At 47.2% G+C, this 14337-nt stretch overlaps 1 protein-coding gene across 4 annotated transcripts in view; it reads right to left on the reverse strand.

The window, feature by feature from the left end:
* Nucleotides 1-1443: 1443 nt before the first annotated feature.
* GHITM (growth hormone inducible transmembrane protein) overlaps nt 1444-14337 on the reverse strand; it is a 148451-nt gene continuing 135557 nt past the window's right edge. For all 4 annotated transcript variants that reach the window (XM_069610821.1, XM_069610824.1, XM_069610822.1 and 1 more), the window contains exon 9: nt 1444-2361. In XM_069610821.1, coding sequence (XP_069466922.1) covers nt 2277-2361 — 85 coding nt within the window. In that variant the 3' untranslated portion in view covers nt 1444-2276. The remainder of the gene's footprint in view (nt 2362-14337) is intronic.

Here is a 14337-nt window from a genome sequence, read left to right on the forward strand (position 1 = left end):
GTGGTGTCGGGAGGGGTGAGAGGTGGGGTGTGGGGGGTAAGAGTAAGCAAATTTCACTGAAGTTAATCCTGGATGGGGAGACCTGGACACGAAGTCTGGGCATTCTGCATTTAGGCTTGTGGTGAACAAGTCTAATGGGGGTGAACCCATTGTGAGAATATTCTGTCTAGGATATCTGTTGAGTTGCCACTTGTGTTCTTCTGGTAGAGGGTATCTGCTTAGAGTGTCTGCCAGAGAATTGAGTTCTCCTGGACCATATTGATATGTTAGGAACATGTTCCACTTGAGAGCCCACTGGATAGCTTGGACAGATTTAGAGAGCGTGTACCTCCTTGCTTGTTCAGGTAGAACATGGCAGTGGTGCCGTCTGTGAGGACCTGCACTGTTTGACCTGTGAGATGTGGCTGAAAGGCCCGAAGAGACTTGAGGACTGCCAAGTGTTCTAGGAAGTTGATGTCTGGACAGTAGTGTGTCCCCACTGGCTGTGTTGTGAAGGAAGTGGCCGCCCATCCGGCGAGTGAGGCGTCTGTAGTTGGGATTGCTTCTGCTGGTGGAACGCAAAAGGGTTTTCCTTTTAGCTGGTTGTCCCTGGCCCACCAGCGACAAGCCTGTACCAGGGTAGCAAACCCACCACTAGATCATCCCATTGACTGCTTGCCTGTGACCATTGTTTCGCTAAACATTGTAATACTCTGAGACTTACACTAGATGTCGGACTATGCAGAGCATGTGATACAAGCAGATTCACAAGCTCCAGAAATATATTCATGAAAATAAAACTGGAATGGCAAATGTATGCATTTTGAGTATCTACCGATCAAGAAAACAGGAGAAAACCATCACATTATCCTGCTTTAAGGATAATACATTATTTGTACTGATCGCCCTGGAAGAATTGGCATTGTAAATTACTGCTTGTGCGAATAATAGTGTAACCACTGTTCACATGTTTTGGTTTTGTAACCAAGTTGAAGTCTTTTGGAATGAATTACAACACAGATTTAATACTAGGCCTCTCCTTTCCAAGATCCCATATTTTTGGAGTGTTAGGTCTGATGCCACAAAACCCATGGTAATAAATATTCAAAAAGTAAAATTTAAAAAAAATGCGGAAGCCAGAGACCAAAAGGGTCAGGGCCTGCACTCTGGTTCAACTATGCCATCAAACAAATTTCTACTAACGTTTTAGGCTTTGTAGGAAATGCCATTGTCTCAATACAGAGTCTGGAATTCGGGGGACCAAACGCACTGTACATTTGTTGCCAAGGAAGGAAAGCTGTTCATAGCAACCAATTGTAAGGACATCCACCACAAATTATTTTATGCTATGTGAAATTGAAAGAAAATACCAACACAGAAGCAACATGCTATATAATCGCATCATACTAGTTCAGCAAAGGCACTTATGACAAAAGAAAAGGAAAAGGTATCGGTATGCAAATGTTCGTAAGAGTGTCCTTTTTATTTAAATGAATTTCAACTTCAAAGTCATGATCAAGAGCAATGTTCCAAGGCAAAAACGACACCTCTCCAAGACAGTTAATCACAGGACTCACCCTTTTTGGGGATAATTGTTGTGTAGTTTAGAGTGGTCAATACTATGCATTTTAAGGCGAAACAGTTACTCTAAGGTTTAACTGTGCCACTTGCAAGGTTGTTCTTTTTATAAATAGTTTGAGCTGCAAACCACTATTAAACCCACAACAGATCCATTCAGAGACTAGCAAAGGAGGCTTGCTGAAAGAAGATTGCCAATTAATAAAACAAAAGGTCATTTCATGGTTTTGCAGAGGCTATCAGTTGAAACTCAACCATCTTCCCTGGAAAAACAGGTTGACACACTGATCAGGTGTGGAGATTTAACGGAATGCACTTGGACAGTTAAGTACTGCCCATCTAAGTATACTGCGGAGGATTCATCACACTACATACGTATGAAGCAATGTGGAAGCTTCCGATTAAATAAAACTGCAAAATTAATATGATGTGAAGTTTGGCAGAGACTATATACATAAAATATTTTAAGTAAATCTTAATTCTTATTAATACATTATAACAAATAGACTTAACCTTAACAGATCTTCACCTCATATTTGCAACATGTTGAAGATTTATTTTCAGAAAAAAGTGCCCAAATCTTCAGAATGCAGCAGAACACCTTTAAAATAAAGTGACATTACAAGATGAAATTTGCTTGCATGCTCCATCCCTCTAGCAAAAAGCAGGAGTACACAACTTCTGAGATTAGTATTGCTGGATAGATTGCAGTCAAGTGTTCATTTTTTCCTGCTGCCGCTACCAGAAAGTATCATGGCCACGCGAATAAAGATGTTCAGTGTGTCTGTGTAGATTCCCAAACACCTAAAAATAAGAGCAAAATAAAGTGATTAAAGTGCCGACACTGCTTTAAATTATCAGAGTGGCAAATTATGAAAGCTCAAACAGAATATCCACGACTTCAAGAGAAACATTCTCCATGATCACAAACACGCCAAAGATACCAGTTAGACTGCGTGAATTTAGCACACTTTTTTTTGCAATTGTATCATGTTACTGGTGTAAAATCTCAAGCAAATATGAAGGAGAAGGGAAAAGGGACCTGCTTGCACTCCTTGCGATCCCAATTTACCATAATTGGTATCAATCCTAATAAGCATAAACAGCTCAATATTGTTATAAGTGAATGCCAGAATACTTTCATAACATGGACAATTAAAGTGGCAAGGCACCATATAAATATCTTAAACCCCCCCACACACCCCTTTTAGAAATATGTTTCCAACAACCTGGACTGACCATCGTTCCCAATTGATATGCTTATTGGAAACATCATTGCCTACTTAAAGCAAATCCACTTAGCAGATCATAGTAGACATTCTTCGCTATCCAGTTATTACATGCTCAATTAACAATCAAGGCGAATTAACATGCCTAGTTAGCACATCATTGCAGGTTTTCAGTACACTACGAGATCTCGATTGCTAGTTTACCTTCTGCCAATTCTTAGCTTCCGATAGACCCTTACTGCAGGATAATTGCCATTTTGTTCAGGAGCCCATCATGACAGACAGGCCCTAACTGGCCCAACCCAGCTGGTTTTGCCTTCGATTGTTGGCGCCGGCAAGAAGGGAGGCGAATCTTAGGGAAGCTGCAAGCAACAGTGCACACAGAAGAAAAGTGGCTACTGCCCCAGAGTGGCAATTCCGAATCAGAAAGACAGGAGTGGGCAAACCAAAGTTCAGAAAATCTGTTCAAGATACGGTTTTCTCAAGAGACACGAAATGTATGAGGAGCACTAGCGTTAGGACAGTTTTTCTAAGTCCACCCTAAAGGGACTTTATAAAACTATACCTTGGGCAATACAGAAACTCAAACTTCAAGTATAAGGCTGTACCACCAGGTATGTTGGTAGCAATGACAGAGCAGCCAGGCTTATTTAATGAATGTATTTCTAAAGCGCAAGAACAGGAAACAAACCAAGTCATCAATAAGGAACAAGTTACTTACCTGTAACTGTTCACCAGCATGGGTCTGGCACGGATTCACAAGCTCATCAATATTCCCTATTCACTTTCACTTCTAAACTGTCTTTCTCCTAACAACCAATCACTGGTCCCTGGCTCATACTGTCCCCAGCCAATGACTGCCCTCTACCTAAACCCCTCATCTGGCAGTCCTCTTCAGATTTGGTAGCACGTAAAGTGGCGGTAGAACCAAGAAACGAGCCGCAGAGGGGTATGCGGGAGGGTTCACATATGAATCCATGCCAGACCCATACTGGAGAACAACAGTTACAGGTAAGTAACGTGTTCCTTCTCCAGCATGGGGTCTGGCATGGATTCACATGCTCATGAATAAAGAATATATTGCAGTACACATGCACAACCACAGGAGGTGGCAAGGCTCAACATTAAGCATCTCTTACCTCCTCACCAGGCTCACCTTCCAGCGAACAGGTTGCACAGCACTGCTTGGCCGACTCTGGACTCCTCCCTGGAACCCCGTCAACGCAGTAGAACTTCGTGAAGGTGCGCGTCCACCTCCATGTAGCAGCCCTGCAGATGTCAATCACGGGAACACCAGACAGGAACGCCGTAGTGGCAGCGATCGCTCTGGTCGAATGGGCTCTCTGACGTCCAGCCAACAGTCGGTTTGCCAACTGGTGACAGTGGGTGATGCATCCGGAGAGTCACCTGGAAATGGAAGCCTTGGAGAGGGCCTTCCATGGTTCACAGGGCTAAAGTTCACAAAAAGCTGTGACGTCTTCCGAAAACTCTGTGCGGTCCACACAGAACTTCAGCGCTCTAGCCACACCCAGCGAGTGCAAAGTCCTTTCAGCCAGCGACGAAGGCGCCAGGACTAATACAGATAACACCAAGGGCTTGTTGAGATGAAAGTCCGACGGCACCTTGGGCATGAAGGAGAGGTGTGTCCGTAGCACCACCCTAAACTCGTGGAATGTCAACTAAGGTGGTTTACAAGAGGGGGCTTGGATCTCTCCCACTCGTCGTGCGGAGACGATGGCCACAACAAAAGCTTTCACGACAACATTTTCAGTGCGCCGAATGCATAGACTCGAACGGAGGACCCATGAGCCTAGGCCGCACCACATTAAGCTCTCACGCCGGGGCCTTCACTGGCGGGAACAAGCAAAATAGTTCTTTGACGAACTCCTTGACCAAACGATGCGACCAGAAGGATGATCGTCTATGAGATCTGGTGTAGCGGGAAATAGCCACCAGATGAACTTTGATGGAAGCATGGGCCAGTCCTGCCTTGGTCAGCAACAAATACAGAAGCACCTGCGGAGCAGTGACTCCTAGATGGTTGATCTTCTGGGTACGGGACCAAACAGCAAAACTCTTCCACTTGTGCCCATAGCATTTGAGAGAAGATTAAGAGAGCACCTGCTTACAATCCGCTGGGAGTTCTTAGCCCCCAAACTCTAGTGTTGCAGGAGCCAGGCCTTCAGGTTCAGTGATCCTGGGTTGTGGTGCAGAATCGCGCCTCCTTCCCTGGCGAGAAGATCTGCGACCGCTGGACAGCTTGACTGGAGGGGATGCGGACATGTCCAGAAGGTCAGGGTACCATATCGGTCTCGGCCACGCCGGTGCAACGAGGAACACCCGGCACAAGGACCATCTGAGTTGAGAAGCAACGGCAATGGAAGGAACGCATACAGAAACAGGCCGTCCAAGGGGAAAGAATGCACCCTCCATACTCCCCGATTGGGGAAACCTGCTGGCGGACTGCCGCACTTGGTGTTTGTCGCCGTCGCAAACAGATCAATCTGGGGATTGCCCCATCTGCAGAACAGGTGATCCACTTGGTCCTGCCGAAGTTCTGAATCGTGACAAGAGTGTAGCTCCCTGCCGAGTGTCGGCGATGGTGTTCTTCACTCCTGCTAGATGAAACGGGACAAGGAATATCCCCTGAGCTATAGCCCCGTGCCAAAGGACCTGCGCCTCGGAGAGAGCCAGGGATCTGGTTCCCTCCTGCTTCCGGATGTAGAACATCGTGGTGGTGTTGTCCGTGAAGACCTGTACCACATTGCCACTGAGGGACGGAAGGAATGACTTGAGGGCCCAAAACACTTGATGTTGAACAACTCCTTCTCCGGTAGCCACAGGCCTCTTGAAGACTTCCGGAGTGCGCTCCCATACTTCCAGGGAGGGGTCACCGTGACCGTCTCCTGATGAGGTGGAGTCTGGAAATCTCCACCTGCGGACAGATGTGCGCGTTCTCCCCACCACTATTGCTCGACAAAAACACTCGTCAAGTGTGATCTTGTCCTCGAAGCTCCCCACCACTTGTATCCAACGGGCGTCGAGGAATTCCTGCAGCGGACTCATCCGTAGCCGGCACAGCCGAATGAGGTATATGCACGACTACATAATGCCGAATAGGGACTTGATGGGTCTCACCATTGCGACCTTCAGGGCCAACAGCCATTGTACCTTGCCCAGGATGGCTGCGATCCTCTCCTCCAACGGAGACGGCAGGCACGACTGGAGTGGGGCTCCCAGAAACCAAGCATCATGCGATGAGTCAAGCAGGACTTCGCAATTTATCGAGAACACCAGGTCCGTCAGGCGTTGGACTGTCTTCGTCGTGTGGTCGACAGAGATTTTCTTTGAGTTTGCCAGTCATCTAGGTACGGGTGCACGTGGATCCCTTGTAGACGCAACTGCGCCGCCACCGGGGCCAGGCACTTGGTGAACACCTGTGGCGCTGACTTCAACCCGAAGGGAAGGGCCTTGAACTGGTAATGTCCTTGAACCATGAAGCGTATTGCGCATGGGGATGTGAAAATGGGCATCTTCCAAGTCCAGTGACGATAGAAAATCCCCCCCTCTTCCAGCTGTCCTAGCACGTGCTGAAGACTCAGGGTGTGTCTGTGGGTGAAAGCGTCCAGCACTCAACTGTTGGTGGAGATGGTATTCCACACACTGATGAAGTTCGCCAGACAACCTCCCACTGGGGTGCACGGGTGGGGGGCCCCCCCCCCCCGACTCCACGGCCGGTTCAATCTTGTTTCGACATCGAAGCGCCGCCTTGGGGACCTTGACGATGTCCACCTCCGGACTTCGCTCAGCCCCTGTAGGTCTCCTGGGCCAATAAGCAGGCGGGCCGACAGTAGAACTAGGCACCTCCTGCGAATCCTTACGAGGAACTTTAGGATTTCCCTCCAGAAGTCCGAAAGGACAGCCGTCGTTGAAACGTGCCCATGGCACGAGCCGTCTGTGTCCGCTTTAATGGCATGGAGAGACTTATCCAAAGTCTTTCCAAACAAATTGTACCCGAAGGGCACGTTCAACACCCTCGACTGAACATCCTAGTGGAAATTAGTGGCCCTCAGCCAGCCTCACCGACAAAGGCAAACGCTGTTGCCCATTTGGCGGAATCCCGTATCGGCAATGTCCTGCCCTCCTGTAGGCCTACCAGAAATACTTCTGCTCTTTCGGGGCAGCAAGTCATCCATTAACTCCATCTCCTGCCAGTTTGTTGCATGCAGCAAGGATGGCGTCTGCCGCTCTATCTTGCAGTGCACAGTTCCAATACACTTCTTTCAAACGCATACTGCACCCTTTTCCCGACAGCGTTATCGCTGTTGCCCAGGCCCAGTCGGTGCTTTTCCTGCGCTTGAGCATCTGATATCACCGCAGAGTGAGCTTGCGGGGTTGGTGGACAGGCAAAACTGTACCGTCAGTTCCATGCTTGTAGCGGGATGTCACTTAATTTGTGGCACATTATGTGGCTTCTCCCGACAACTGGATGCAAAATATGGGCGTTTTTCCATTATTCCAGTATGGTACTTTTACCACCAAAAAACTGTTCTGAGGCTGTTGGATAGAACTGAAAAGTCTGACCTTTTAGTGGATTGGTCTAAGGGGGAAGCACTATTATGGAGAAGGGTTATTGCACACCCTCAGGGTATTCCTATTGCAGCAATCTGTCAGGAGTTAGGATGGATATCCCTTCAGGCAGGCAACTGGTGTATACTTTAGCTATATAATAAGATCCTTCCTCCTCGCCAGCCTAGTTTATTTGTTAAACTTCAGCAGGTTCCGTGTTTAAATTTGTGCAAAGTTCTGACCCAGTGGAAGGCTTTTTGGGTTTCCTTGTTGGTAAGTGTTGGATCCTCAGAGAAAGATTTGTGTCTTTGCATGGGTGGCATAAAAACAGTCCTAAAATTGGATTGGGTCCAGACTAGGGAAATGCAATATTAAGTATTTTAATGTAATTTTGCCATATTTAAATAAGCATCCTTCTCGTGTTTTTAGAAATTCTATTTCAAGACTTAAGTTAAATTTGTACAGAACCAGGGATATTTTTGGTGCAAGAAATAACAGCGAGTCGCTATTGTAGCAGTTCTGTGGAAAGTCAAACAGTTTGATGGAATGTATTTTTAATGGGTATTTGTAGACAGGTTTTTGGTAGATTTGTTTGCAGTGGCCCCTCCCTCTCCCGGGATGACTTTTTGCAAAGAATTTTAAATTGTTCTGAGATTTCCCTATGGATTGCTGCTACTGATTATTTAAGAAGGGTTTTGTTCTTGAGTAATTGTGATATGAATTTCAGTTTACAATATAATGAGGTTATTATGTTGTGTGAAAAGTTTGTATAAACTATAACACAAGGGAGTAGTTTATAACCTGTAACTTTCTACAGCGTTGGTATCTTTCATGGATTCACATGCTGCGAGTATTCCCTGTTGTCAGGCTGGGAAACGACGTTAACTTTAACATAGTCGTTTTCCTATAGAAAAAACTGTTGACACCTTTAGTGGGTGCTTTTGGCTGCACTAACAGGCTGTCAAGTGCATAGCTCCGCCCAGCAGCTTTCCCTCAGATTTTAACCTTTCCAAAAGGAGGATTTTCAAAAGGGATGTTTGCCTGAGGGGCGAGGCTGGAGGGCGCATGTGAATCCATGAAAGACACCAACGCTGAAGAAATTGAGTCACAGGGAAGCTACTCCCTTCTCCAGCATTGGATCTTTCATGGATTCATCCTGTGAATAGAGTTTGTAGCAGCAGAAATGCTTGGAGGTGTATATTAGGCAAACAAGAGGTATACATTAGGCAGATATGCAAGATAAGCAACAGCTGACATGATTACAGAATTAAACAGGAATAGACCCCGGAAGCTGCAAGGCTTACCTTATTGGAATAGTCACTGGAGTACTGCCCTTCCCATTTGCATATCTTCGGCATGTTGCTTTTGCAAACAGTAGTGCCTGGTGAAGGTGTGGGGCATATGTTGGCCGCATGGCAAATGTCTCTAATGGTTAACCCTGACCATAGAGCTGCTGTGGACCTTGTGGAATGAGCTCTGGGAGCTGATTGTAATGGTCTGCTGGCCTTTGTGTGACAGAAGGATATGGTTGATACCAGCCATCGTGAGATTTCTGTGAGGGAGAATTCTCTGAAATGTGCCAATTCCCCCACCTTAGAAACCCCCAGCAACTTTGCTGGAATTTGAGGACTTTTTTTTAACCTGGCGAGAGTGGGACCCTTTTTCCCCACTCTCTCATGTATTTTAATGTGATTTTGAACTCGGTTTCTTTTGGTTGTGGAGTCTGACAAACTCCATAGGCATCTTTTACATTGTATCACACAGCACCTTCTGTGCAGTGACACAGGGAAATGGTTCAGATTTCCCAACGGTTTAAATACCTTCTCTGGGATCAACTACTGTTTCCCAGAGTAGTAAAGTGAAATTGACTTTACTTACAATTGTAACTTTCTAGACCCAGCACACACTATCCTACAATAGGGTGTGGGAGGGATTACTTCGTATCCACTTTGTCTTGCTTCTCATGTAACATTTTTATGTTACCCTTTCCTCACTGAATGGCTTGTGGCAGTGGTTTACTTTTTACTACCGCAGTGTTCATTTAACGCGGGCTGCATTTGCAGCAGCAGTAAAGCACCCAAGGGTGCCATTTTTGTCAAAATGGCCCGAGTCTTCTTTTTTCGCTATTTCTTTGTTGGAAAGTCCTTCTTGAGATTTACTCTGCGTGCCAAACCAGGTTTGGTCCCTTTGTCCGCTTTGCCTTTGGCCGGATTCACGAGTGAAGCCCGCCTCAGGCCAGGGCGTCTGGCAGGGGCAGGAAATTAGGGAGGTGCCCGAAACTCCATGTGCTTAGTCTCCTAGGAGACCCAAATGCACACTCTAGTGATTGGCCGGCTGCCTGTCCGGCAAGGGCAGCCACCCTGCTGGGTGACTGACCGCTAGGCTCGAATGAATGGGACTGACCTGAATAAAAGGGGAGGCTTTTGGCTTGGAAGGCAGAGTAGACCACTGGACGAAGGAACCGACGAAGAGCTTGAAGAGGACGCCTGCTGCAACTCCTGGACTGGTGAAGCCCTGCTGCTGTGCTGAAACTCCAAATTGGTATCGACAGAATCCCCTGCAAGGACTTCTCCCATTGAGTTGGTGGGACCAATTAACTCCAAAGTAAGCCACCTGGACATTCTCTCGGAGCTCGTTGCATTTCCATAGAGTCGCTGCTGGAAACCGAAACGCCAGGGAGAGTAACACCAGATTGTGTACATTGCTTTTAAGTTGGTCAAGAGTTCCAAGAAGATCCTCCCGACTCCCAGGAAGCAGGACTGACTGAGCCTGAGCCCCAACAGAGTGCGGGACCCCAGAAGCAAGGAAAGTCCATCTCGACAGCGGGAAACAGCAGTGTTGCCATTTGCGGTAGTCTCGAGGAGCTGAAACACCGAAGTGCCACTTGTTTGAAAGATCGCTGGTTGCTAGCGGTGACCGTCCCATTGCAGTGCAGGAGTCTCTAGAAGTCCTCCCTCTTGTCCCCACGACTGAGGCCCAGGAACAGAGATCTGCAGAGCTGCATAGGAACGGTCATCTGCTGCACTTTTTCTTAAATTAAAAAGGTACTGTAAAGTCTGAGAGAACTTACCTCTTGTTGTAGAGTTGCTTGCAGCTTCTTTACTCACAAGCCTAAGCAGCTTGTGGACCTATATTGATTCTTACTTTCTTGAAAGATTTCTTAAACATTGTGCTAAGACTTTTCTACTTGCCTACCCTGAAATGCCTCAGCCCATATAAGACTTTTGCGCATTGACTTTGGCTTAACCTGTTATAATGAAAGACTCTGCTTAGGGGATCCAAAAATATTTGCCTGCTTAAGAATATTTGTTGTCTCTTGTATGTTCTAATAACCTTTTCCTTTGACCAATTCTAAAAGTATTCTAAATACAACAGCAAGATATTAATGTCTCCCGCACCCTGGCTATTGAAGTCACCCGAGGGTGTAGGTTGTGACTGTGGGCCATTCCAAAAGGGTCTTTACTGATTTAGAAACCAAGTGTGTAGTTTGAGTGTATTTGTGTGTTGCTTTTATATTGCTCCCTTCTGAAGAAGGCTTAATCTAACTGACCGATTAATAATAGTTTATTCAAGAAACCTTATGTCTAAGTGTTTATTTGAATATTTGTCACTGTGACTCTCTGTGCAACTCCCCTACAGCTTACATTGACCCCACTTGAGATATGCATGGCTGCTCAACACACTACCATCCTGTGCAGTACAAGCTTATACCAAAGGTTGGGTTCCTATTGCCAGGTGGTCAGAGTTGTTGTGCACCCAAAGGGTACTGCATGCAATCTTGCCTAACAATACCTTCTTTAGAAATTGACTTCCCTTTATTGGAAGGGCCAAACACCACAAAGCTGTTCTGAGGATCTAAACACTCTTGGGCGATCCAAAACGTCAAGAGAACGCAATGTCCTTTCAGCTAGTGAGGATGCATTCAGAAGAAAGGTTGGAAGAGTGATTGTTGCATTTTTATGAAATTCTGATTGTATTTTAGGAATGAAATGTGGGTTAATAGCGAGAACCACCTTGTCCCTCATGAAACAAAGATATGGTGGATCAATGACAAAACCCTGGAGCTCCGACACCCTTCTAGAAGATGTAATGGCCAGCAGAAAAGCCACTTTCCAGGTAAGAAACTTGATGTCAGCAGATGACAGGAGTTCGAAAGGGGGTTTCATAAGTGCTGCTAAAACCAGGTTAACGCTCCATACGGGTGGAATCTTTTAGTTCAAAAGAGGCCCTTGAAGAAATGCTCGCAGTGCAGATGTTCTTTTTCATCTAAATCTTGATATCGCTGACAAGTGCACCCTGATGAAGACACTGCTAGAACGTCTTTCACCAATAAGAACAAGTTACTTGCCTGCAACTGTTCTCCAGCATGGGTCTGGTATGGATTCACATGCTCGTGAATATTCCCAGTCAGGCTGGGAATCCTCAGTAAAGAAAAGAAAAAAAAAAAATCAGTTTCACTTCTGAACTGTCTTTCTCCCAACAACCAATAACTGGTCTCTGGGTGATACTGCCCCCAGCCAATGACTGCCCTCTACCCAAGCCTCTCCACTGGCAGCCATCTTCAGATTTGGCAGCATGAAAGTGGCAGTAGGACCAAGAGAAGAGCCACAGAGGGGTAGGCGGAAGGGTTCTCATGTTAATCCATGCCAGAGAACAACAGTTACAGGTAAGTAACTTGTTCCTTCTCCAGCATGGGGTCTGGCATGGATTTACATGCTCATGAATAAAGAATAAATAGCACGCACAACCACGGGAGGTGGCAAGGCTCAACATTAAGCATCTCAACATTAGCATCTCAACATTAGCATCTCAACATTAGCATCTCTTACCTGGGTAGCCCTGATCTTTCCCCGAGTGGATTCCTGCCTCCACAATTCCCGCTCAGACCTACTCCTCTTTTGAATGCCTTGTCTTTAGGCTCTCTCGCCTACCCATTCTCTTACTGTGGTTACCATCTACCGGCCTCCTGGTCAAATCACCTCATTTCTCTGAGTGGGCAAACCTCTCCTCCTCCCTCCTGGCCTCTACCACTCAACTCCTCGGGTGACCTCAATATACATTTAGACTCTCCTTGCTCCTCCTCTGTACTTTTGTGACCTCTGCGACTCCCTCTCCCTGTCCATCCTCCCCTCTGGCCCGGCTCACTCTGCAGGGCACACACTCGATGTCTTGATCTCCTCTGACCTTCCCATCCCTCCGACCACTACTCTCTCCTGGAGCGATCCCTCCCTCCTCTCTTCCCCCTCTCTCCCCCGCCCCCTCCAAGCCAAGCCTTCCCAAAGACTCACCTACCTTCTCAGACATCCGGCCCATGAAGCGTATGTCAGTTGAGGCTTTTGCCGCCACTTTCACTCCCCCACCCCATCCACTGTTGGCTGTCTCACATCCTGACACAGCCCCGTCTCTGCTCCACTGTTCAATTTCTGATACGCTTGATGCTCTTGCCCCTGTCACGAGGATCCATTTGAGGTCCAAAGCCAAGTGCAATTCCTGGTATGACTCACCTAGCTACACTTAAATGTAAGTGTAAGGCAGCTGAGAGGAAATGGAGGACTTCCTGTTCATCCTCTGACAAACTGGCCGGTCGCCTGCTACAAAGGCAATACTGACTCTGTCCTCACCAAGAAGAGAGTCCACATTCAAGCTGGTCACTCTGCGACATCTAACAACTCAGCCAAACTCTTTAAAATCTGCAAGGAGCTGGCCAACCCTGCTGCAGTCTCTACCCATCCTGTTGCCTCCCAGGCTTTTTGCAATGTCCTTGCCTCTCACTCAATTTAAAAAACCCAGGACATCCTGTCCACCCACACCACTCTCCATCTGTGCTTGATGACCCTTGTTTAGCCACCCCCCCCCCATCATCATCCTTCTCGTTCTTTCCTCTTTTCTCCCCTGAAAAAGTCGCTAGACAAGTCCGATATATGAAAGCCTCGTCAAAACAGGATCATCCCTGTTCCTCTAAAACCATCAAGGACCACATTCACACCTCTCTCTCCGGCCCTTGCCGATTTTTGCAACCACTCCTTTGCCTCGGGATCCTTCCCCTCCACTCTGAAGCACTCCTTTGTGCATCCTCTTCTCAGGAAACCCACAGCCGATTCTTCTTGTCCAGCTAACTATCACCCAATTTGAATGACTCCCTTTCTGGGCAAACTCCTGGAAAAGTTTGCCATCTTAACCTTCATTCCAATTCTGTTGGCTGTCTCCATGACCATCAGTCTGGCTTCAGAGCTGCCAGAAGCACGGAAACTGCTCTCCTGAACATCCGTGAAGATCTGCTCTCCAACCTTGACTAACATTCCCTCTGTCCTCATCCTCCCCGATCCCTCTTCTGCCTTTGACACGGTCAACCACACCATCCTTCTTAACAGTCTTAAAACCTGGGCATCACTGATCAGGCTCTGGCCTGGCTGACATCTTTCCTCTGAGATCGACCCTCCCAGGTCCAACTTGGGTCCTTCCTTTCATCCATCTTCCTCTCTAACTGTGGTGTTCCCCAGGGGTCCAACCTCTCGCCCTGGCTTTTCAACCAATACCTGGCAACTCTTTCCCACTGCATTGCCACTTTCTGCTCAAATTTCCAGTGCTACGATGATGACAACTCATTTTCAGGCTGCCCTCTGCCACCTCCTCTCCCATCTCGGATTGCCTAACTGCCATTCAAGATTGGTGCTCCGTCAATGATCTTTGAATGCCAGCAAGACAGAGATCCTCCTCATCGGCACACCTTCACCATCCCTTCCCCTCCGCTCACTCTCACTCTCACTCTCACTCTCTGGCTGGCCTCCCTTGGCCCTCTCCTCCTACCCCCACCTGCGAGGCTAAGAACCTTGGAGTCCTCTTTAACTCCACCCATTCCTTCTCCGCCCACATCTCTAAAGTCAAATTTCCTACTGCACCTCCTCAGAGGTACTCTGCCTTTCCTCTCCTTCCCCCAGAAGCTCATGGTATCCCAAGCTCTGGTTCTCACTAGCTTGGACTA

Source organism: Ambystoma mexicanum, chromosome 8, assembly GCF_040938575.1.
Source record: "Ambystoma mexicanum isolate Mex_15411 chromosome 8, UKY_AmexF1_1, whole genome shotgun sequence".
Lineage (NCBI taxonomy): Eukaryota > Metazoa > Chordata > Amphibia > Caudata > Ambystomatidae > Ambystoma > Ambystoma mexicanum.